The 23734-nt window shown below is 32.3% G+C and overlaps 1 protein-coding gene across 2 annotated transcripts in view; it reads left to right on the top strand.

The window, feature by feature from the left end:
• LOC118195629 (cell adhesion molecule Dscam1-like) overlaps window positions 1-23488 on the top strand; it is a 1218268-nt gene extending 1194780 nt beyond the window's left edge. Inside the window, exons 26-27 of one of the 2 annotated variants that reach the window (XM_085806699.1) lie at window positions 9992-10072; window positions 21657-23488. In XM_085806699.1, the coding sequence (XP_085662825.1) occupies window positions 9992-10059 (68 nt within the window). In that variant the 3' untranslated portion in view covers window positions 10060-10072; window positions 21657-23488. Of the gene's footprint in view, window positions 1-9991; window positions 10099-21656 lie in introns of both variants that reach the window. The other variant, XM_085806698.1, reaches the window with a different exon arrangement.
• The last annotated feature ends 246 nt before the right edge of the window (window positions 23489-23734 follow it).

Below are 23734 nucleotides of genomic sequence, written 5' to 3'. Positions count from 1 at the left end.
ACTTAAATTAGCAATAGCCCCATAACTCTCCGTTTTATATTCTAAAATGTTCATAATATTTTTTCTGGATTGCGTCTTTCCGAATTAATTCTTTCATGTCTGCTTATGTTACATTCCTGTATTGCGACAACTCATATCCAATCGCAGATCCAGAACCTACGCAAAGGAATCAAGGTTTTAAATACCACTAACACTATTCCGCAGACCGTTTTACTTCCCAGCACGAAGTAAAGGAAATACTCAAATATATCTAAAAACTTTTGGGTCTCATAATACCACTACACTATTGCGCAGACCTTTTTATTTCCCAGCACGAAGTAAAGGAAATACTCAAATATATCTAAAAATTTTTGGGTATCATAATTCAACGAAAAAATGTCCATTTTGACCGCTCTGTAATACATTTACATGATTTGTTTTTCCGTGACGTCTATATGTATGGGCAGAATAAAGGACTTTTTTTCTAAAAGGGTTTGTAAAATAGATTTAAAATGGATTTTTTCGTGACATATGCATGTGCATATATATGTATCTCACACAAGTCAAAAACAATTAGCCGTAGAACGTTAAAATTTTGTATATGCATCAACATCTAGTTGTGCACCTTCCTCTTTTGTTACAATCAGTTCCAAACGTCTCTCTCTATATATATAAATAAACCCATGCTTTTTAGCCCGCTCGTTGAGCTCTGAGTTTTTATTCATGTATACTGGCAAATCGTGCCTTTTTTGCTTTAAAAGTAATTGACTTACATTGTTCTTATGTTCTGGTTAAGGTTTTTATGCCTTTGGCTAATCTGGATTCAATAGGTGTAGAATTATCAAAAAATCAAGAGTTTTGGTGGCGCTAGGCATAATGAGAACGTCATTTGATTACATTCGAAACACTTATGTGAATATTGAATTATGTCAGTTGATGCTCCAATTTCAGAGTCTTTTTCACCAGTGGGACTAAAAGTTAACTTTCAATTCTGTCTTTCGACCCGTTGGTCTAATTGTTTGTTCTGGCGTGGAAACTCTAATTTTTAATTATAAAGATTGTTTTTTTTTTTAAATTTAACTGCATTTGGTATTTTATATTTTTCTGTATTTTATAATTTTTTAATGAATTTAGAGTTTTTATGTATTTTTCCCTTGCCGTGCAGGGCGAACTGAACTTATTGAATGAGCAATGTATCTCTAATGAAATTCAAGGAAATAAGTTTAAATCAAGCGCAGCAAAAATTGTGTATAATTTAATAGGCCACACAAGGAAGTCGCGTGTGGTCCACATCAGATATTTTTATTTCGCTTTCATGCTAACAACGTGTTCCTTAGACTCTGCTATCAATTGCTCTGAAAATGTAAGTAGGAAATTGTGGAGTGCCTATCGTACCCATAAATAATGATATGCGTATCTATACTTGCTATATTAAGAAATAAAATTGTGTTGAAATGAACGGCCGCTTCTGAAAACCGCCGTTATGCCGTCTCAAATATCTACGGATCTAACTTTTTAATCCTCAAATTATCTAGAAAATCATTACAAATAAATATGTATATATATTAATAATATATATTGTGATAATAATAAATCTCTAAAGCTATTTAGTATAAAGTAAAAAAACTTGGTTATTTCATATACGAGTTACATGTTATTATTCCCTTGAGATCAATATCCTGAATCGTTACTGTTTTTCCTCTTCAAAATAAAAAAAAGAAGACCAAATTTATGTTATGGAACTTTTCTTTTTGGAATAGTCCTTAGTGGTTAACTTTTATCCATTTGATACCTTTTATGTTTCCAACTTCGATATTCCCTACTCAAGTTGAGGAGCACGGCCATCCAGAAATATGTCTGCCATCAGTGGAGTTTCGGAATCTTTTCCTGCAATGCCCATTCCAAAAAAATACATAAATATAAATGCATGGAAATTGCCCGTCGCTTTGTATTTTATTGCATTTTATGTCGGCCTTTTGCAAGAAAACGAGACGATATATGTAGTTGTCACGAAAATGGAAATAAAAGCATCGCATTCTGTTTGCTCCTTTTCCACTCCAGTATTTTTCCTTTCTGTCGTGGACGGCATTTTGAATATTCCTACAGATTTCATCTTTATGCAAAGTATATCACGTATGATGCAAGAATTCCTTCTTTTCCTTGCTCTGTGACCTTTTTCCTTTCTTCAAATACTGCCATAAGTTTTGAGTCTGAGAAAGAAAAACCTTGTATTATATTTTATCGAAGTGATGCCAAATAAATGAGAATTTTTGCTGGCACTATTCATTATTACCTCAAAGGGCGTTAACCCAGAAGGGCTATTTGTCTCGAAATGGCATTTTGCGTCGAATAACTCGAATGCGATGTAACCTTTCAAACTGTTGCCACTAAATATTATCTCCCTGTATTATATTAAAAACCTAAGTACTGAAGAAGCTGCGTGAATACATGTTTCTCGCATTGTGAAAAAATTAAAGATATCTAGAGTCATAAAATTTTAAATAACACAGTTCTCTACTCGAACATGGGCACCTGGAAGCTAGAATTTGGAATTTGTTTTATTGTCTCTTTCATATTTTGTAAAACTCTAACTAATTTTTGATTAAAAATCTCAACTATTTGAAAGCGACCAGTAGCAATATTGTATAGAATAAAATATTTTTAACTCCAGCGCACTAGACTGTCTATCGAAAATTCAAAAGATATGCTGTTTTAAAATATGTTTAGCCCAAATACTCTCGAAACGTGCAACAGTCTTTAAATGAAAAAAAGAACCGTTTAGAAACGACTGTAAGGCGTCAATTAAAATGTGAAAGTTTTCAGATTTTATTTTCATTTAATCCTTAATAAAATATATTTCGTTTTGAAATATTTTCAGATTTTATCCATGTTATTAAACTGCACATTGTTAAACTATTTTGAATATTGTAATGCGCATGTGTAAACTCATCTGATTGTGAAACTATGGCGAAAATGACAAAAATCTAAAGATAATACAAAGAAAATATAATTTCAATTCAACATCTTTAGATTGCAATTTCTTTTTCTGCATAACTGGCATAACAGAATGGTATAGTGCTTTAAAAAGCCTGATATCTGAGTGTACTCTGAGAATATTTTTATGAGAAAAATAAGATCTTGAATTCCGAATTAAAAGTTAGAAGTCTCAAACTCTTTGATGGTTAACTTCTTATAATTGTTATGCATTAAGCTCAATACCTGTCCAATAGTCTGGATATTATGATTATTAATATATACTTAGAACACTTTTAAAAAGAAAACAAAAGTATTAATAAAATGAGTGAAATAGAGTAATTTAAAAAAAATGATTGCTTTCAAATTTTATATTACGCCCAAAGGAGCGTTTTTTCCCCTTTACAGACACATATATGTTTCGAGAACATTCAAGTTAATGTCCCTTGGAACGAAAAATATTTAAAAGCAGCTTATCTTTAGAATTTCTTATAGACAATCTCACGCGCTGGAGATAAAAATGTTTTTTACCTTACAGTGTTGCATTGCGTGCTTTAAAATTGAGTTTGTTAATTAAAAATTCGTTAAAGCTTTACAAAATATGAAATACACAATGAAACAAATTCAAAATTGCAAATTCTGGCTTAAGGTTATATAAAAAGGCTGGCTTAAGTGTGTAAAAGTGCTCATATTCACGTGCAGGGCTACGTTTTTCAAAATTCGATGCCTCTAGGTACCGTTGTTTTTTAACAATGCTAGAAACATACGTACATATATTCATGCAGATTCTTCATTATTCCTTTAAACCTAATACAGGGCGATAACATTTGAGGACGTCAATTTGAAACGTGATACAGCCATTTATGGTGATTCAACGCAAAATCGTGTTTCGAGACTTCCGGGCGAACGTCCGTTTGGGCTAATAATAAGATATAAGCTATATTGTAATTTCCTCTCATGCATTGAGGTTGCCAACATTTCGGCATCGAATGCCTTAGTACTCAGATTGAAACAGCTATAATGTTCTGTCCGCTAATCTAAAAATACTCCGCCCCAGAAAATAGCAGTTTGTGTCATTTTTATCATCTGACATAATACCCTTGTTTGTAATATGTTTTACAATTCTTTTATAACTATTTAAGTTTAATTTAATTCCATTGCATAATCTCTAACAGCTAATATAAATTTTAATTTAAATCAAAATAATGAATAAAAATGGGAATTATGAAGGTAAACTAAGTGAGAGCTTCGTGCTGCTGAAAGCGCACTAATGTAGATCGTTAATTAAATAAACCATTAGAAAATATGAGGTATTTGAGGAAATCTCGTTAATTGAAAAATGGAAAAATGATCCAGGGAGTAAAAGATAAATAAGCTATTTGAATTAGGTTAAAATAACATGCCGAAGAAAGATTAATTTTGAAGTAAATTATTTAAAAGTACATTAGTAAAGATATATTTTATATTATTTATAATTCAAGAACTAAATTATTTAAAAGCAGTTGTTATTGACAGGGGCTTTTCACCCAACTTTATTAACCAAGCAGTTAAAAAATTCTCACCGCAACACACCAAAAGGCCCACTCTTGTTTTAAAAGATTATAAGAAATCTGTTGGCATTCCTTTCTTTCCATCAATTAGCTATAAAACTGCACTTATTTTACAGAAGTTTAACTTTTCGGTCGTTTATATCCCTATCAATAAAATTTCTAGTATCATATTTAAGGACCCCATTCTGGACATGAATTCCTGGGGTATTTACAGAATTCCTTGCCAGCGTGGTTTAATTTACATTGGTCAAACTAAGAGAGCCTTAAAATATTGCGTTAAAGAACATAAGGCATATTTTAGGAGAAAGGAAACCCATAAGTTCTTTGTTGCCCAGCACTGTCCGAAATCACACTTTCCATTTTTTTGCAGCTAAAATTAATCAAACAAAAATCTTCAATAGCTGAATTAGATTTTCTAGAGCCGTTTCACATTAAAAAAAATCTTTCTGTTCTAGTTAACAATCTTAATTCTAATTCATCTTTGCTTTCATCCTTTAAGGAAATTATGTTTTAGTTTTCTTGTTTCATCAACAGATGGCGTCAGGAGCTTAATACCTCCCCAGCCATCCTTATCTTATCACTATACTTTCATTTGCATTTTGGCAGCTGAGGCTGGTGGCTCGGTAAAATCATCGAAACTAGTTCTGGAAAAATTGCAAATATAACGCTGATTTTTGTTGTTTGTCTTCTAATTAATTATTGTTCTCTGACTAAATTAAGCTATCCGATATTATAAAATATTTGATATATGTAGCATGACTGAATGCCAATTAGCTACTAATTTGAACTTCATTAAATTTTAAGCAGTAATTAATAATTTCAATTCAAGTTTCAAGTTTTTAATTAGTACATGTACTTTTAATTCTAACACTCTGGTTAATGGCTACAAAGGCACTATACATTTACAAATATCCATGCCTTCTCCAGGATTCGAACCCGGCTTCTTCGGTATGCAATAGGTATGCAGTTGTAGAGACGTTAGGTATTTCGAAGCAGGAGATATGAAAAATGAGCATTGTGTGCTGACCACTACACCACGAAGGAATGCTAAGAAGGCCGGGAGAAATACCTTATATACTACCCCTTTTAAGGGCCGTTTGGGGATTAGTGGATCCATTCGCCAAATCCTGAAGGTGAAGAATCATCATCCACCACCTTTTTTTTTTTTTTTTAGTTCGGGCGCCACTGTAGAGACATTAGGTATTTCGAACCAAGATTCGAAGCAAGAGACATGAAACATGAGCAATGCCGTCGCCGGATCTCTCGCATACGCTCCGAGTGTGCTGACCACTACACCAAGAAGGCATGCTAAGAAGGCAAATACCTTATAGGCTTCCTTAACCATTTGGCCTGCTTTAAAATTCTATGTAAACATATTTCCTCTCCATATATGAGGCTAGCAATAATGCTCAAATTGTTTATATTGAAAAAAAAAAAAAAATTCAATCGCATAGCAGAAATTGAATATATTACTTAAATATAATTTACGTATACGCATGTAATTTTAAATCAATTTTGTCAATTAAATTAAACAACTGTAAAAATGCATATGATACGTGCAGAATCAAAATTGTTATAAATCGATTTTGTTCTCTAAATTATAAATCGAAGTAGTTTTCAGATTCTTTAAACTATTTTCATCTCGCAAGGAATTCTTTATGAAATAGTCATAAATAATCTAAGATTATTGCACTATTTATTTCTTGATGTGCAGCAAATCAGGTGGGCTCTATTGAAGGAAAGGGGAAAGGGTGAAAACTTATTGTTGGGACAAGAATACATTACCTTAATTTATTCTCTCTTCAGTAATGCATAGAATCTCAAATTAATTTTCCTTCCTGCATGATGTTAATATTCAATCATTCCTCGTCGCTGTATTGTTAAATGCTGCCAAGGATCTAACGTTCATTATTTTCTGTAGGTGTGGCAGTCAGACATTCTATTATGCTCTGGCAAGATCAAAGAATGCTTTTTTTCGCATAAAAAGTCTTTTGTTTTCCAAAAATATTGTTACGTGAGAAACTACCAAAAGCAATACATTATACGTAAAAAAGAACAGCCATTTCGTGTGGCTACTAAATTCATAATCTTTATGGTTTTTGGACAGCAATCAGAAAATATACGCTTCGTTAATAATGAAAAACATGCAGATGGTGCAATTAAGGTATTCTATTTATATACAAATTCTAATTACACAGGACTAATTTCTTAAGCTATTCTGAGGAAAATTGATTGCAATTCTTATTTACAACACATACTTAGAAAAAACTGATAATTTTTAAAAGGAATTTACCAAAAGGAAAAAAAAAAAATAATAAATAAAAAATTTTAAAGGAATAAAAATTCGTTTTGACTAATTCTATAATAAATGAAGGAAAATTTCATTAATGTATGGATATGCAATGAATTACTGTTCTGGAAATTATGGATGATTTTTCAAATTGGAAGAAAAACATGGTATTGTAAAACATAAAATTATGGGGGAAAAGGCAATTTTAGTTTAGCCTAGATTATAAATAAAACACTAGCTATTTCAAGGGTAATTAGGCATCAGTGTCTCTTTTCCAGAAACAAAGAAGGTTGTAGAGACATTAGGTTGTTTCGAAGCAGGAGAGATGAAAAATGAGCAGGGACACGAACCACTGACCTCTCGAATACGCGCCGAGCGTGCTGACCATTACACCACGGAGGCATGCTAAGAAGGCAGGAGAAATACCTTATAAGAGTTTGAAAAAAAAAAAAAGAAAAGAAAAGAAATGAAAAAAGAAAGTCATTGTAGCCTGGATTCCTTTGAAACTTCTTATTTTCACAAAAATTTATCTTCTTCGGTCAATGAGGTTACTTCCCTTGCAGCTTCCCCCCGGAAGTCGACGTAGAGAACTCCGCGAAGCTACTGGCTAGGATCTGTACCGAGGCAGTCTCGGCCACGGGGATATAAAATTTATGAACCTAGTGGCTCTGGAGAACACGGAAAAATCACTCACTGGCCGGCCCGGTGGTCCTTGAGCGGAGAGGCTCTAGTAGCCCGGGGGTAGTGACCCGGGCTCGCTGTGTAATGTCCCTCTGCGACGGGCAGTCTACCCCCCCCCGGAGATCGACGTAGAGAACTCTGCGAAGCTACTGGCTAGGATCTGTACCTAGGCCATGGAGGTAAGAAAGGACTTACTTCCTACCTCCATGACCTAGGCAGTCTCAGACACAGGGATACAAAATTTATAAACTTGGTGGTTCTGAAGGCCCCGGAAAGGTCACTTATTGGCTGGCCCGGTGGTCTTTGATGGTGACAATTTATTCTTCAGATGATGTGGAGGTAAAGGCGTTTACGGCCTAAGAACTCCGTAAGATTCTTTGGTAACACGAACTTCCTTGATCCTTGATCCTTTGCGCGGCGTGGTTCTAGTAGCCCGCTGTGTAGCGTCTTCGGGTTCGCTAGGTAATGTCCCGCTGCGACGAGTAGACGGAGCGATTGGTAGGTAGCAAATTAGCGCCCAGTGCTATCTGGCGGTAATTAACCCCAGGCTGTGCGTCTCTCTCTCTCTCCAAGGGGCCAAGGCGAAGGTTGAACCTCTGTACCTGGTTCCTGAGGAGGGGGGGGGGAATCCGACAGATATTTAAACGTTCTCAAAAACATAGTAGTTACTGATGTTTTTAAGAAATAAATACGTACAATGTGCATGAAATTGATAACATGTTTTATCTGTGTTTATCAGTTATACGTGATCGGCTTCCCCAGCATTAGCCCGGATAATCGAGAGTACAGTGTATGTGATATCTTGGCGATAAGTGCAATTGATTGGAGACATTTATTGCGTATATAGATGGATGACAGTTGCAGATCGATATAGCCGTAGATTCAAAAAAAATTATTATTGAATAAAGGTGATTCTTAAGACGCATAATATGATTTGCATCATTATGGACGCAATATGCATCACATGTATTTGATACTTAGCACATCTATAGATAATGAATGATACACAGAAGAAAGCCACGTGAGTGTCGGTCATCTTTAAAATAATAATAATGATGTTAGTCAAGCAAGGGGAAAAATGACTCGCATTCAGGTTTGATTTATTTGGTTTAATTGACTGTGGCAAAGCACATGAGGTCTATCTGCCTAAGGAGACGGATGCCTTTATAGAGGACGTTTAGCATAAAGCAACTCCTGTCTTGAATCTAAAATCTGTATTTACATCTAATAAATAAAAGCAGATAAGTGAAATTTAAATTTTTAGGAATTTTAGGAATTTTTTTAAAATTGTTTTAGGAAAAAGTTAAAAAACAATTAAATTAACAACTAAAGGTAAAATTTTCTTTTTTTTGTTTCTCTTTCCCTTCTTTCTTTTTGGAAACAACATCGTATGTGGATGATATCAACCCATAATATTTTCTTCTCTTTGTTGTACGTTTATTTGTGCCTCAGAATAATAGTTGCTAGATTTCTGGTCATTCTGCTTATTAGTTTATCTTAAATCTATTTCAGAATTTCATTCAAAAGGCTAGTGATTTTATGATCAAACTATAACTTATGAAACTTAAGTTTCCGTGTAAAGATCATAAGTCAATATTTACTATAATATAACTTTTGCTGTTTGAAATTAACTTTTACCGAATATTTAGTGTAATATAATTACCCTAAACTGTCGATCATGTATTGGTCTAACATACCCTTATCCGTATCAACTTTAACTGCGAACAAAAATCACAAGAAAAACTGAAATTTATTAAACCTCTCTCGTTGTGTTACAACTGAAATATTAACACATGCTAAGTAAAATATTAAACATGAGGCTACTTGTCGTGATAGTTAAGATTTGAGTTATTTACAAAAAAATCTAATGTTAAATATAATCATATGGTTATCTACACTATAAACTCAAGTTACTAGCTACTAGATCAGTTGTAGCTTAATTAAATTTTAAAATCTTTTGGTCTGAGTGAACATTCTGACATTAATCAAGAAGGTAATGATATAGTTTTATTCAAATTAATTGTTATTAAAACTTTAAAATAACTGTCACAACGTTATTATTATTACTTTAAAGAAGATTCAAATACGATTACTGACAATTATTTTTGTCTTTTTAATTGATAGATTGAGGTATGCTTCATAAATTTTAAATTTGAGTAGTTCGTTAGATTCTTTTCTGAAGAAAACAATGCTATAATTATTAATTAATGAATTTTAAAATTAGTAAATTTATCTTATTTATCGTAATTATCTTCTAGAGTTATAGATAGAGAGGTATTTGCTAAGTTTGCTGTTATATTCAATTTGGGATAGTTCGGTAATTTATTAGAGCGTCATACAAATATTTATATGCTTTACTGCATAATAATATCTTTATGTTCAGTGCTATCTTCTTCTATAGTGTAATGATTGATTTAAAATTTTAAATGACAATTTTGAATAACAGCAGAGAAAAATACAGATATTTATGATTTTGTTCTTGTCAATTTTTTAATTTTTCCTGCATCTGTATTTTCAGGGAAAACATATGCGATAACCCAGTGCCAAGAAGTTAGTAGATGGACTGAAGAAGTCTTAGTATCATAAACCTGAAAACGCTGTAAGCATTTCACGTGTATTTTGCCTGTAAGCATTTTATTTTAAAAATTCATTAGTTATTTAACAGTGGTTAGAATGCTGCTATATGTATAAATTAGCTTATTGCTGAAAACTCACTTTTAATCTATTTAATGAAGACACATTGATTGTAATTGCGGAGCAAAGTATGCGGGCTGGTCATCAAATGGCTTCCCTGGTAATGAACCCCTAGCGGCCTAGCTGCTCAACCAGTCAAAATGAAATTTCGATTGGTTGAATTTATTAGTGTCTTGTACTTTGAAGGTATGTGCTCGACACTGTGATAAATTAAAACAGTAGAACTCTCACGCTTACGGTGACAGTGATATTTTAAAATTTTCGAATGGCAACACACACTTTTTCCCCGTACAAATAGATTAGTGCATTTAAAAACCATAAATGGCTTTATTATTATAAAGCGATACACATATGACGAAAGTTGCCGACGCAAAACATTTCCAAAGAAGGATCAAGTTAAAGGATCAATGATAGTAGTTGCTAAAAGAAAAGAAGGAGCATTTATGCGCTTTGCATAATTCACAGTGATATAGATAGTAGAAGTATCAATCACAGAACATTATGTACAAAGCATGGCTTGATGCAAATCTTTAATAAGAAGGGTGGGAATATTATTTCTTCAATCAGGTGTTCGAACGTGCTAGCAAGATGACACTTACAAACAACCAAGCGAATTGATAGAGCTGTTTTATCTGAACAGGAGAATATTGCCGAAGCAGTGTGAGTTCATCGGCGAGATGATAAGCTAAGACGGTGCCAAAAACTGTAAGTGATTTGATAAAAAATAGTTGAAGAAACTGCATGCGCATGTGATAGACTGCTATCCGGACGACCATGTATTTCTGCTGGCGTTGTTGCGTAAACACGTAATGTGATTACTGCAGGTCCAACGTTATGCTGCAAGAAGTGTTTCTCGCAGTCTGGATATATCGAAAACTGCAGTCCTTAAGCTTCTGAGTTCTGTTGAGCGTATGTTTTCTTTTTGATTCCAACACGTTCAGATGTTGGGATCTGGAGATCAGCAACAGCGCTTCAACTTTACAATTAATATAGCAGATGGCCGCTGTGGTTATTATAAGCGACTAAGAGCCATTTCTCTTTAACCGGGAATGTAAACCCAAGAACTGTGTTCACTGGGCTGATGAAAGTCCTCACGGTTGTGCACCAATGCTTTTACATAACGCTTAAGTAATTGTCTGGTACGGCATCACAAGCTCATTCGTTCTTGGTCTGTATTCCCTCGAAGAGGTCACTTCTATTGGTATGAAAACTTGATCTATCACAAGTTCTGGGTGTACAACAATGTGGCAGAATAACATAATTCCAGAACTGCAGCAGCGAAATGTTAATGACACTTCATGAATGAAAGAAGTTGCTCTTCCACACCTTGCCACATACTGTGCTAAGGTGTGGCTGTGTTTTTAATTTTAAGGAAGTGCTGCCACAGAACTTTGGAGATGAAATTACCTCCCATAAGTTCGGAGATTCGTGGTCACTAAAATTGCCGATCTCACTCCGATTTATTTAAGGTTCTGGGGTTATCTAATATCTAAGGTATACACAGCAGCAAATCCAAGACGTTTGTCAGAATTGAAAGATAGCATAAAACGCGAAGCTATATAAATTCCTCTTGCGATGTTACTTTCGTCATTGTTGTCAACAATCTACCGCATGCAGTGCATTTTCGTCTGCGAAAATTGGCACGCTGACAACTTGTATTTCCAATAAAAAAAAGTTTTCCGTCTCCTCTCTTGTGTGTCATTGGTCCTTTAGAATGCTCTTCTTTTCAATTGTTTTATGCCGCAATTTTCGTCATGCATGTATCATTCCAAAGCTATTTATAGCTATTCCGTGAGAGTATCAATTTGCACAAGAAAATTGTGGGTATTGCCATTCGAAAATCTCGAAATGTTTTCACTGTCACCATAACTGTTAGAACTCTATTGTTTAAAATCAATACAATCTCGAGCACATTCTTTCAAGTAACAGTATTTGAAATTTCGTTTCGATTGACCGAGCGGATAAGCCGTTAGTAGTTCGTATATCGAAGAAGTTTTTTATAACCACTGTGGATATAAATCGTAAGCTGACATTGTGTTTTGAAATCTTAAAAATATTCACTAACGAAAAAGAGAAAGCAGAGGACACTTCAGTATGAACTGTGTAAATTATAAGTTTATTTGAGAAGTAGCTTATTCAAGTTTCATACTTTCTGCAGATTTTAAGTTTTTCATTAGTATGGATAGTAAAATTATATAAAAAGTGCGACTAATATGTAGTGAAAGACCACATTTATAATCAGGATTCAACATGGTTTATTTGCTAGAGATTTTATGTATTCGGAGGATTTAAAAAGCCAGTTTAAGTTTCTAATGAATTTTGGATTAATATACTGATGTTGAGTTATAAATATTCTGAATGTTTGTACCGGCTTCAGAGTATTTTTAAAGTTCTCAATATAATATTTTAAGGTTGAGAAAAATTCAATATTTATAATAGTTCTTATTTTCTTTTAACGAAATAAAGTTCATGTAAACTGTATAGTTCGTCCAGCTGTTGGAAATTGTATTTCGTATCATTGCAGAGAAAAAGCATATAAAACTCATCCAAAATTGCTAATGAGTGAATTTATATCTCATTGTTATACAGCATCATTAGCCAGACGGGATAATAGTCAGTGTCCCTGAACACCGTATTGAAGTATCCGAATTCGATTCCCGGTGATTGCAAGTGCTGCAGCGGGCCCTCAAAATACACGGCCGTCCGAAAGCCTCACGAGGGGTCAATGGTTGGAGACATGGAGGTAAGAAAGGAAGGAGTCGCCAACCGGCACTAGAAGTGAAACACTGCTTCAAAGCTTCGGTCACCAGATGGGGTGTTCTTTGTTTACATTCAGAAGCTCGCTTGACAGTATTTTGATAGTATTTCGACACACGACAGTTCCATACAAATCGAAAAGGGGACACTTTCACATGAAAGAAAAATTCATAGTGTGATAGATAATAGCAATTTGTATAGTTTAGTGACATTTACGCAAAAATCACATCTTGGTTATTTTTCGATAACTAACAACAGCGATTTTGATTATGAATTTGTTTTATAAAATTCTAAGCTGTTGAACTACAAAAATATAAATTTTAACAAAATTGTTATGCTTAAAGAATGAAAAATACCTTACGGTGCCTTTAAAATTGTATACGTCTTTCGATACTCTTGATAGAGTTATTCGTTACTTTTATTTTATGTTCCAAACGCCAAAATGTTTTAAATAAAATACATTTTTTTCATATCCATATATTATTGTAACATGTACCTTTTAAAAGTTTTTAGAGGAGAGGCTTTACTGTTGCTCATTTTAAACTAATCATTTTAATTTTATATATCTGAAAAACAATCCCTTTGGGCTTACACGTTTTACTTATTCGGGTTAATTAAAAATAAAATATAGTGAATGCACAGAAATTAAAGATTTGCACATGCCGGAAATGAAAAATATGAAATATGTATGGGTATTTATGCATGTGCTTGCAAAAAGCATGTATCTGCCTTTAACAAAATACATAAATATTCATTAAATTATTTATAAATGTATTTGAAATGAAGAATTTATTCATTTATAAACAGCTGTGAAGAAATCTAATTATTAAACGTATCTAATTTATAATGATTATAAATGTTATCTAAATATATAATAAACTTAATATTGAATTGTAAACATAAATTGAAATCTTGTTGACAAATATGTTATAAAAATGTTTAAGCAAGAATTGTTCGTACTGGAAAGCAATCCGTTAAAAGGCATTGTAACGCAAATGCTATGAGATGCGCACTTAAGAAAGTAATAAAGAGTTTTGGAATATGTATTGTTGAAATTAATGGTAAAAAATCTGATAAATATAATTAAAATAATTATTCCCTTTACATTTTATAATAACTCAGTTAAAAGTTTTAAATAATACTTTAAAAAATTCTTATTTTATTCCCTTTCAGAAATGTTCAGAGAAAGTTAAGTACTATTTAAACATTTAAAGTATTTCGCTAATTTTTAATAATTCTCTAATTTAAAATGAACCGAATAGAGCTCTAATTATAAATTGACTTATATTTTTCGATTTAAAAGATGCCTCAGAAGCCAAAAAATCATGTCATATTTAAGAAAGTATTTTAGGAAGAAGCTCTATAAATAGAAAAAAAATAATGCATAATTTTAATATTAATAATACAATAAACTTTGATCTTAATTTTTGTACCTTAACCGAATAAAATCGAATTACCTTAAATTTTTTTCCTAATGTAATTAACGAAAATTTGTGAAAATATTTCATTCAAATTAAACCATTCTGAGAAAACTGTTCTGCGAAAAGTATAGCATTTAATTCCATTCAGAATGAAATGTTGTTTAAAAATATGTTGTTTTCATATACTTAGAACTCTGAAGTGTTGTAGAAAAAGAAAATATATACATTTATATATATATTTACGACGTAATTACAAAATATTTACATCCGATCGCGTCAAAACCCATTGAACTTAATGGTAAATGACCCAATGTTTTGGTCACCACGTAGGGATCGCCGATGCTTCAAAACAGGGTACGGGAGATACCTGTTTAGGGCTACTACATCTTACTTCCTACCTCCATGGTTGGAGAAGAGGGGTGGGAGACCCTCGTGATGTTCAGGGGTGCTCTCCGTTGGAATTCCATTCGGGGCGGAACCTTCACAGTTAGCAAGGCCTGTCGATACATAATATGCAAAAATGGATGTGCAGACGCCGGCCTTGCTTCAAACTGCACCTCCTAAATAGAATGTTACGTTAGTCTTTGTTACCTATACTGGGATCGTCTAACGCCACGTATTGTAGGCATTGCTGTGGTGGACAGTCTGTATTACTTCTGCAGAATCGTAAGGATACATTTGCTGCATTCTCTAGGTTGACAAGGAAAATAAATATCTGTCAAGACATTTTATGATAGCTATTTAGCTATTATAAAATTAAAATACAACGCCTTGAAAGGTTAGAGATTAAAGTAAAGCCTAAGTCTTAGATCCTCCGGAAATCCTCCGGATCTATTTCCCTCCGGAAATACAATTTTTCAAAGTAATCACTAGATTTGCTTAGTGTAAAAGAAAATTTATTATAAATTCAAAATAAACTCACTACTTTTTATTTTGAAGGCCAATATAAAATGTGACAATATAAAGAGCAACATCCTTAAAAAAAAATCCTGCATAACATATGGGAAATATTTATTTTTGTTTTACTTATTCATTCTATTTTATTATTATTATTTCGTTTTCAACCAAATGCTGTAAATCGTATACAGATATCTGGTAATATTATTTCAAGTAATATCAGAATATTTTAAAATCACGTGAATAATTGGTTAAAAATGGGAAAAAAAAAAAAAAAAAATTCCCGTTTAAGCATTGGGATGGCAAAAAATAAAATTTATGTAAAATTTAAGTTGTAAGTTCCCCTACATATATTAGATAAATACGAGTAGAATTATAATTTATTATACGAGTATTTAATATGAATTAAAGAATGACAAATGATGTATTAAGAAACATTTTAAGTAAAATCGGTACTTTTCCGTTTTGCCGGCACAAGCGATAAAGTCGCCAATAGTGGTGCAACTGATGCCAAATGGAATTCCCTCTCTGGTAACCTTTTATGCCTCATTTTTGAAACAAATCGCACCCATTTCTTATCAGATTGATTGATACTGGCATAAAATTACATAGCATATTTACCAGATAGCTCAATTTTATGTCCTAAGGCCATTCGCACCGGGAAAACGGAAAAGTACCGTTTTTATCTAAGGAGCATGAATAATAATATAAAACAAATATCCTAAATGCGTCATTTTTAGATTTTATGTCATAATAAATGAGTTCTTTGATAAGGTCATCCATAAAAGTAAAAATTGTGTGCACATTGAAATGATCATTCTGATATCTGAAGCAAATTAAGGATTTCTTAATTCTGGCAAAATTTGTATGTGAAAAACGAAAATAGAATAATAAGTACCTTTCCAATAGGTTCTATGTACATAAAATTACAAAGAATTTTTACCAGATATCTCAATTTTATTCCCTAAGAACATTCGCGGTAATTACGTCAATTATTATGCAATCACACCGCTCACGAAATATAAATAAATAAATAAATATAAAAAAAATATACATATAAAAAAGAAAATATAAAAAAGGCAATGTCAAGGGTTAAATTCATCAATTCTAATGAGAATGCACTAGCGAAGTAAAGCACTGCGGTTTTACATAATTTCTGAGTAAACTATTAAGACGAATTGAAATAATTCTTGCATTATAAACTTGTATTCCAAATTAAGATTTAACTTGAAATTAATGTAGATAATTAGGTTTAGTATTAAAATTAGATTTTTGTAGCGTAGTTTACGTGACATGAGATCACTTGGGGTCACGTGATGTGAACCGGCCTATAAGGATGTTGAACCATGAAAGAATAGTAAATTCTTAAATTAATGTCTTTTTATAAATGTATTATTTTTATTTATTGGCTTTTTACAAAATTTTAAACCATATTAAAATGTTTATGCTTTCAAAATAAAAAAAATTCTTAGAACTAACATTTGTTAACATTTTTTATGCGTATACTGTATCGTGTCGCCAAAAGTCTGTTTGGCGAGATTTGCGCCGGCGAAACGGAAAAGTAACGTAAAATCTTTGATGTTTTCTTCTCATCCCCTTCAGTTTTAATTATATTGAAGGTTCTCATTTAATTTAAGAAGCAAGAAGCATATTTATGTACTTTATTTTATTTATTATTATCATTTTTATTTATTTAGCAAACTAGAATATACTTTTAAATTTAAATGAATTCATTTGAATAACTAATATACCTCAGTATTTTAAATAATAAAAACACAAAAGAAGCATATCAATATGAAATGTAAAATTTGGCAAAAATTAAACTTAGCTTGGAGTTGGATAGAGTTTTACTATAAAAGAAAAGTCAGTCCAAGTTTTGTTTTTGGCCTAGGGAAAAAAAGAGTACTTACTCTGTATTCTTTAAAAACAAACTAATATCTAAAAAATATGGATCAGTTAATAATATTTCATGCTTTTCTCTTTTGATTTTTCATTTCATTTTATTCATGGTACTTTTTTTTTTTTTTTTTTTACAAATTTTGTGATATTTTAGAGTTTGCAGCATTTTATAAGCGTTTTAGTAATTCACTAAACAAATGCAAAGTAGAAGTTTTCAGCATAAGTTGTAAGGAACCAAAGCAAAACACTTCAAAGCGTAATTATGCCAATACGAATTCAAAAGGATGGTCTTACTTAAAATAAAACGATTGATCAAAATGTGAAAATTCTGATTTAAAAAATATTTTATCAGAAGATGAAATAGCTCTGTCTCCCACCTCTTAGTTTCGTTCGTAATCAGTCACAATATCTACAATTAAATGTGTTGCAAAATAAATTTTTCAAATAAAATTACGATAATAAAGTGCAGTAAGGAATAATTTCAAAAGACTACTCCCGCATGCATTTTAGTCTCTCACAGCGGAGGGTAGCTGGTGGCGCCATCTCTGAAATCTTATCATTAAGATTTGAAATTTTTAATAAAATAATTTAAATAAAAACACATAGTTTTCTCCAATATAATTTAATAGAGACTTAAAATAGTAAAATTTATTTCTGATATTTGTACTTTAGGCACAAATTTATTAAGCTGTATGCAATAAAATATGACTGAAAAATTGAAATGTTAATTTTAACTAAATGTTTCGTTTTGTTTCAGAATTATACTGATAACATTTAACATTTGATTTTCATTAAATCTGTATCATGTATTGAAAAATTATTCTGTTAAAATATAGAGAGAATTTGATATTTCTCAAATAAAAGTTGTATGCGTGTAATTTAATGTGTATATTTAACTTATTTGTTTATTTAAAAGGTACGCTAAAATAATGCGCAGTGTATGTGTTTTAAGAAGCTAATCACTTTAGAGAAATACTTATAAGACATGTAAATGGGCAATCAATGATTAGCAAATATATTAGTTACAAGGATCAATGAAAAATGTAACGCATACTGTAATAGGGACCACTGTTTTGTGCTTTGTTTCCTAAGGCGTAAGCTGAGGTGAGTTTACTTGAAGTTCTCCTGGTGCGTGATAGATGGCGCCAGCATAAATTCAGTAGCATTAAGGATTTGGATATATTTAATAAATTAAAAGACAACAAACTTTTAATAATGATAATAAAAATAATAAATTAAAAAATATAATGTACTAAATTTCAGATTAACATCTAAAGAACTATTTTTTTCAAAATATTAAAAATCAGATTTTCAGCTTAATTTATATGCTTAAGCATATACTCATCACCTCTTGAAAGGCTACATTATACTTTATATGTAGAGTTTAAATTCAGCCAGAGGCCAGCTGAGCTATTTCTTAGATTTTGAGAGAAACTGTAATTCGCTAATAAATTATTAAATGTGCATTTCACTGAATTTTAATCACTAAATGAAATCATTACATTTCACTCAACTTTAATTTAATTAGTTAATTATTTTATTATTTATTTTTATTTACTTTTCTTATCATTTCTCGTGACGGCTTTCCATAGGATTCTCGCATTTCTAATTTCAGAAATTAAGCCTTGTCTTAAAATACTAAAACTCTATGGCACAGTTGAAAGAAAAAAGCCATGATTACTTTTATCGGAAAGGTCTTTGTCCCACTATCTAACGCAGAAACGATTATCGCGACCATTTGTGAGAGCACGCCAGATCAAAACTTGCGCAAAGTTAAAGAGTATATTTATAAGAGTAAGAACGGAGAATTTGCCATTAAGGTCGATAGTCGCATATAACAATATAACGATAAGATGAAGGTTAATACAGTTGCCACCTCAATAATGTAAGCATTTATCAAGGAGTTTGGGGAAGGATTGGATTTCCAAACTATTTTATGGGAGGAGATTTGGGGTTCGATCTGAACCTTCTGGAAGTGGGTGTAGCTACCGGAGCAGTGACGCGTACCATATAGCCTCTCCTGTCTCTATCCGACATAGGCCTCCTCGTGGCCTCCGCTGGTAACTAGGTTCACCTGGGCTGATTATGTCGGATACCATCCGTGACGGTCGACGGGAGTTCCTGGAACCGACCATTTGTGGGAGGAGACCCAGGGTTCTATCGAATAACCTGGCTAGACCAATGCCTAGACAGCCTCAACTTCTGCGGTAAATAAACAGTCTTCACAGGACTAGAGCCATCGTTTATTCGCTGGTAAGTTCAGGCTGGGCAAGAACCGTACTGGTATCTGCCCCTTTGTTGTGGGGCCGTTACATGGTTCATATCGAATGTTGTCCGAGGTGGGATGGACTCCCCTTGGTCAATACTGAGAAACGTCGATGTCAATCTTGTGACTTTGTTTATTTTCTGTGGATGCTAGCCGTCTACCAATAGTGCTTGAGTTCAGTTTTCGTGCGAGTGTAACATTTAAAATCCCTCTGGATTAACCGAGGTGGGTGGTGCCCTGTCAGATGACCTCTGGAAGCTGGGGCGTATTAACCGTGTTAAGGCAGAATTCAGTATGCCAGATCTGGGGTCCCTTTTCTAGGGTGCTCTGTCCTTGTGCTTTCATTTCTCGTTAATCTTCAGAATCTTCGCAACCTTATCATCGATGCTGTGTATTTAGTCGTGATATACTGGCAAGCATGTAGGTTGAAATGATTTATTCCATAGATATCTTCCATATCAGCAAAGGTTAACGTCGTTACAATTTGTGAAATGTGCAGCATATTTCAGTAAATTAAAATTTGGCATAGACTGAGTAGTGTATATTTTATATGGACTTTTTAAATGCTACTAAGCATTTCCTACTAAGCTACTAAGCCAAAATCCTTATCCAGCGTTACTTGATTGAGGGCGGGAAAGACCCCTCAGAGCCATAAATTTAGAACGGCCACTGAGTGAATGGAGAAAAAGGAGATATTGATACATTCGGAAGCTATTATGCAACAAAAGTAAATCAACTAGTAAATAAGTAATGATCATAGCAGTCGTTATGGCCTTGTGCGATCAAACGACGTGCAACACAAAAGGAAAGTTTTCTAAGAAACACGTTTCTCTGAGCATTATTTTAATGGGATATTTCTAGTCGCAACTTCTGAGCAGCAGCTGCGCTCAGCAATATGTTTCGTGTATATAGACGCAATATTTTACGATGTTGGGGTAAAAAGTTTCATTTTGGGAGTTTGTTTCACGTAGGAGAGGAACCAATCAGAAGAATGCTCTACACCTGAATAGTAAATGTTTGAGTATCAGTGGGAGACCTTCAGACTGCCTCCCGGGTGATCTTCCTCAAAATTCGGACAGAAAATTAAAATTGAGCTAGATAACCTCAATTCCCTTCGTACTTCATAGGCGCTAGCCTGACTTCTACCTCTATCTATATTTCTGGGAGGAATGTGTTTCTCAGAAAACTTTCTTATTGATTTTTGTACTCAAAAACATCGTCCTATCTGAGAACATTAATATTAATTTCCCTTGCTTTTAGCCAAGATTCCAACGCATGTAAGTGTTTTGATTGTTTAACTGAGCCAATCGATACATTTTACCTTACCATTGATGGATCGTCTGCATACATGGCTGGTGTTGTATTCTGCATGAATGGATTGTAGTTCGGGAGAATATTGCATTAAAAAGAGTCTAAAAATAACCTTTGTGGTACAATTGGTGGTACCTGTGGTACGTCAAAACTGGCTGACTATTCAAATATATCTAGCCGAAACGAAGACGAAGTTTCTATCAGTATGTCATGCTAATAATGTAAATTGGTAATTCCGTATTTATAAGGTAATATATGAGGTTCTCCGGGGAAACACGAGCAGATACTGTAGTTTCATCCCGAAATAATGAACTAGTTGTTAATTTCCCTAGGTGCCTGAGGAAATGTTTTGAGGAATCAAAATTGTTCCCGGTTTTTCTGCATGCTGTAGAAATTTTTGCAGCCACTTTACTAAATGCCGGGAGTAAAGTGATTTTTCGGTAGAAAATTAAGTCGCTATCATCTATAGTCTGACCACTTTTTAATAAACCCCTTGCTAATAAATCTGTATCACGATTATTAACAAGAATGTTACTCCCGATGAATTTGGTATTTTGAGTTACTGATATTTATACTTCATTAATACAGGTCACCACCAAACCTTAGCTTTAATATAAGTACATATAAGAAATCCAAAAATTATAAATGCCGCAGAAACCAATGCCGTGAAATATAGGAGATCGTAAAACAACTTCGTTTTGATATAAGTAACATTTGTTTCTTGCTTACGCTTATTTGCAGCTTAGTGCTAAAGTGATAATTGAATAAAAGCATTATAATGTCTGAAAAGTAATGTTTATGCTGAAATGACATTTACAAAAAGTGGCACTTATTTTTTATCTGTGTAGCAAAAAAAATGTAACTCAATAAATATATAATTTTTTAGTGAAAATTTTGATAACTGGAAATAATTATTGCATTTTTTTGTTTCGTTTCAGCTCATCATATTTTCATTCGGATCCGATACGCTGATGGGATTACAGTGAATATGAAGTCTGCAGTATTAAATGATTTTTTCATGTCATTCCAAATGTATCTCATCAGTGAATCTCAAATTCCATTCTTTCGCTGCATATGAAATGCAATTTTATTTACTCTATACGATTACAATACTCAGAGCAGAAATTCTCAAGAGCTTTGACCTTAATTAATGCTGTCATTTTTCATAAACAACTTACTTATCTTTTTATTATTGCATTACATTATCAATTTTTAGAGAAACAAAAAGTTTCTGCTCTAGAGGATTTTGTTTCCACGTGTCCTGAGGAAAACACGCGGAAAATTAACGGGAACTAAAATTAACTTCTTTTATTTTAATAAACAGAGTTTTTTATGGCTTTGAAATTATTAATAAAACAGAAGAAGCGAAGTTTAAAGTGCTCGGCAATTATAAGTGTATACTTTTTGACTCTACATACTTCAGATATGTATTTATGTACATTTATCTGCGTGTCTGTGTGAATTCTTGTAACTTAAAATTAACGCTTTCAAAGTAAAAAGTAAGTAAACAAAAGTTAAATTTACGTACTTTATTCTCTGTGGAGGAATAATTGTTTCTTTAATTACTTTATTTTGATTACCTAGAAATTCTGTTATTAATTATTTATTTTATGAAAGATCTTTATTTTAAAGTGACTATATGCGTAATTAATTAAAACTGTAAATGTTGAAATTTTATAATTTATTAAAATTATACGTTTGAAAACGTCTGAAAAATGAATGCTTCTGTTAGTGTAACTTTATTGCTGAATTCTAATTTATTAAGAAATTTTCTTCAATACATTTTAAATAGATTTTAAGTAAAGTTCAATAGTTTTAAGTAAAGTTCAATAGATTTTAAGTAAAGTTTATAAAAAAATTAATTTTGATAACATTTCAATCGATATTTTTCAACCTAGTTTTTATTCTTTACGAACCCTAATTGCAATTATCGAAAGCTATCTGTGGTGAAATGTAGCTTGATGTAGCACATTTTAGAAGAATTTGGCTTTCCTTATTTTATAAATGAAATAGGCGAGAAATCCATGTCCTTATTTAAGCTATTCCAAGCCTTATCCAAAGGCATATTGGAATTCTCTCCATTTGTTTTTGGTATTTCTATGAGTTATTGATGAGGTACTTCAGAAAATTATTACCCATTGCTATCTTGCTGAAGGATAAATAATTTTTAATTGACAGGGTAACATACCGCTCGCAAGACGAAAATAAAATAAAACCATTTACACTTTTGAAGATTCTACGTACATTGTGAAAAATACCTAAGAATTTAATTCACTGAACGTTTTAGTTACGTTTAATTTTTATTCAGTTACATTATTCTCTTGAAAGACGAACGGTAAAATTAATCGTAATTTTAACTGGACATTCTGGGTTGCATTTATTGCTCATCATCGAATGCCTACCAATGAATGTGTTTTGTAAATATTATCAATTATCAACAGATAACTTTAAATGAAAAATTGAAAGTTTTGTAATTTTTAATCTAAGGCAACAAATTTGAAAAAAAAAAATATTTTACTTCAGTCTTCTTTAACTTTTTTGTACGTTTTAATGATAATTAGTAGTTTAAATGTCATAAATTAAAAAATTTTCAAGCAATTAGTGTTATGCATGCTTATTTTTGTATTAAAAATTCCAGCATAAAATAAAAATTGAAAGAAAGTAATTTGAGAATCACTGAATATCTAATGTACATATGTAAAATGAATTTACTGCCATGGTTGTAAACATTTATGTAATGATTTAAATACAACTGTTATTTAAAACCGTACATTCATTTGTTAGTTATTTCTGAACTTTTACAGAACATATTGCCATTAATTATTTACATTGAAATAATATTGTTGCGTTTTTCTTTTCTGCTGACACTAGTTGTTACGTTATTTTCTTCCTTCACGTTCGTACGGGGTTTGTAGATTTGGAGTGAATAACGACGACACTTGATGAAGTATCGAAACACACTTTATTTACCAATATTAATCAGATAGCTCCAAAATCACTTTTACAGTCGTCGAAC

This window comes from Stegodyphus dumicola, chromosome 12 (assembly GCF_044657685.1).
Source record: "Stegodyphus dumicola isolate Sdum_Otavi_A_Nest chromosome 12, ASM4465768v1".
Classification (NCBI taxonomy): Eukaryota; Metazoa; Arthropoda; class Arachnida; order Araneae; family Eresidae; genus Stegodyphus; species Stegodyphus dumicola.
The sequence above is the reverse complement of the archived record's forward strand: the minus strand, read 5'-3'. Positions and strand labels throughout refer to the sequence as shown.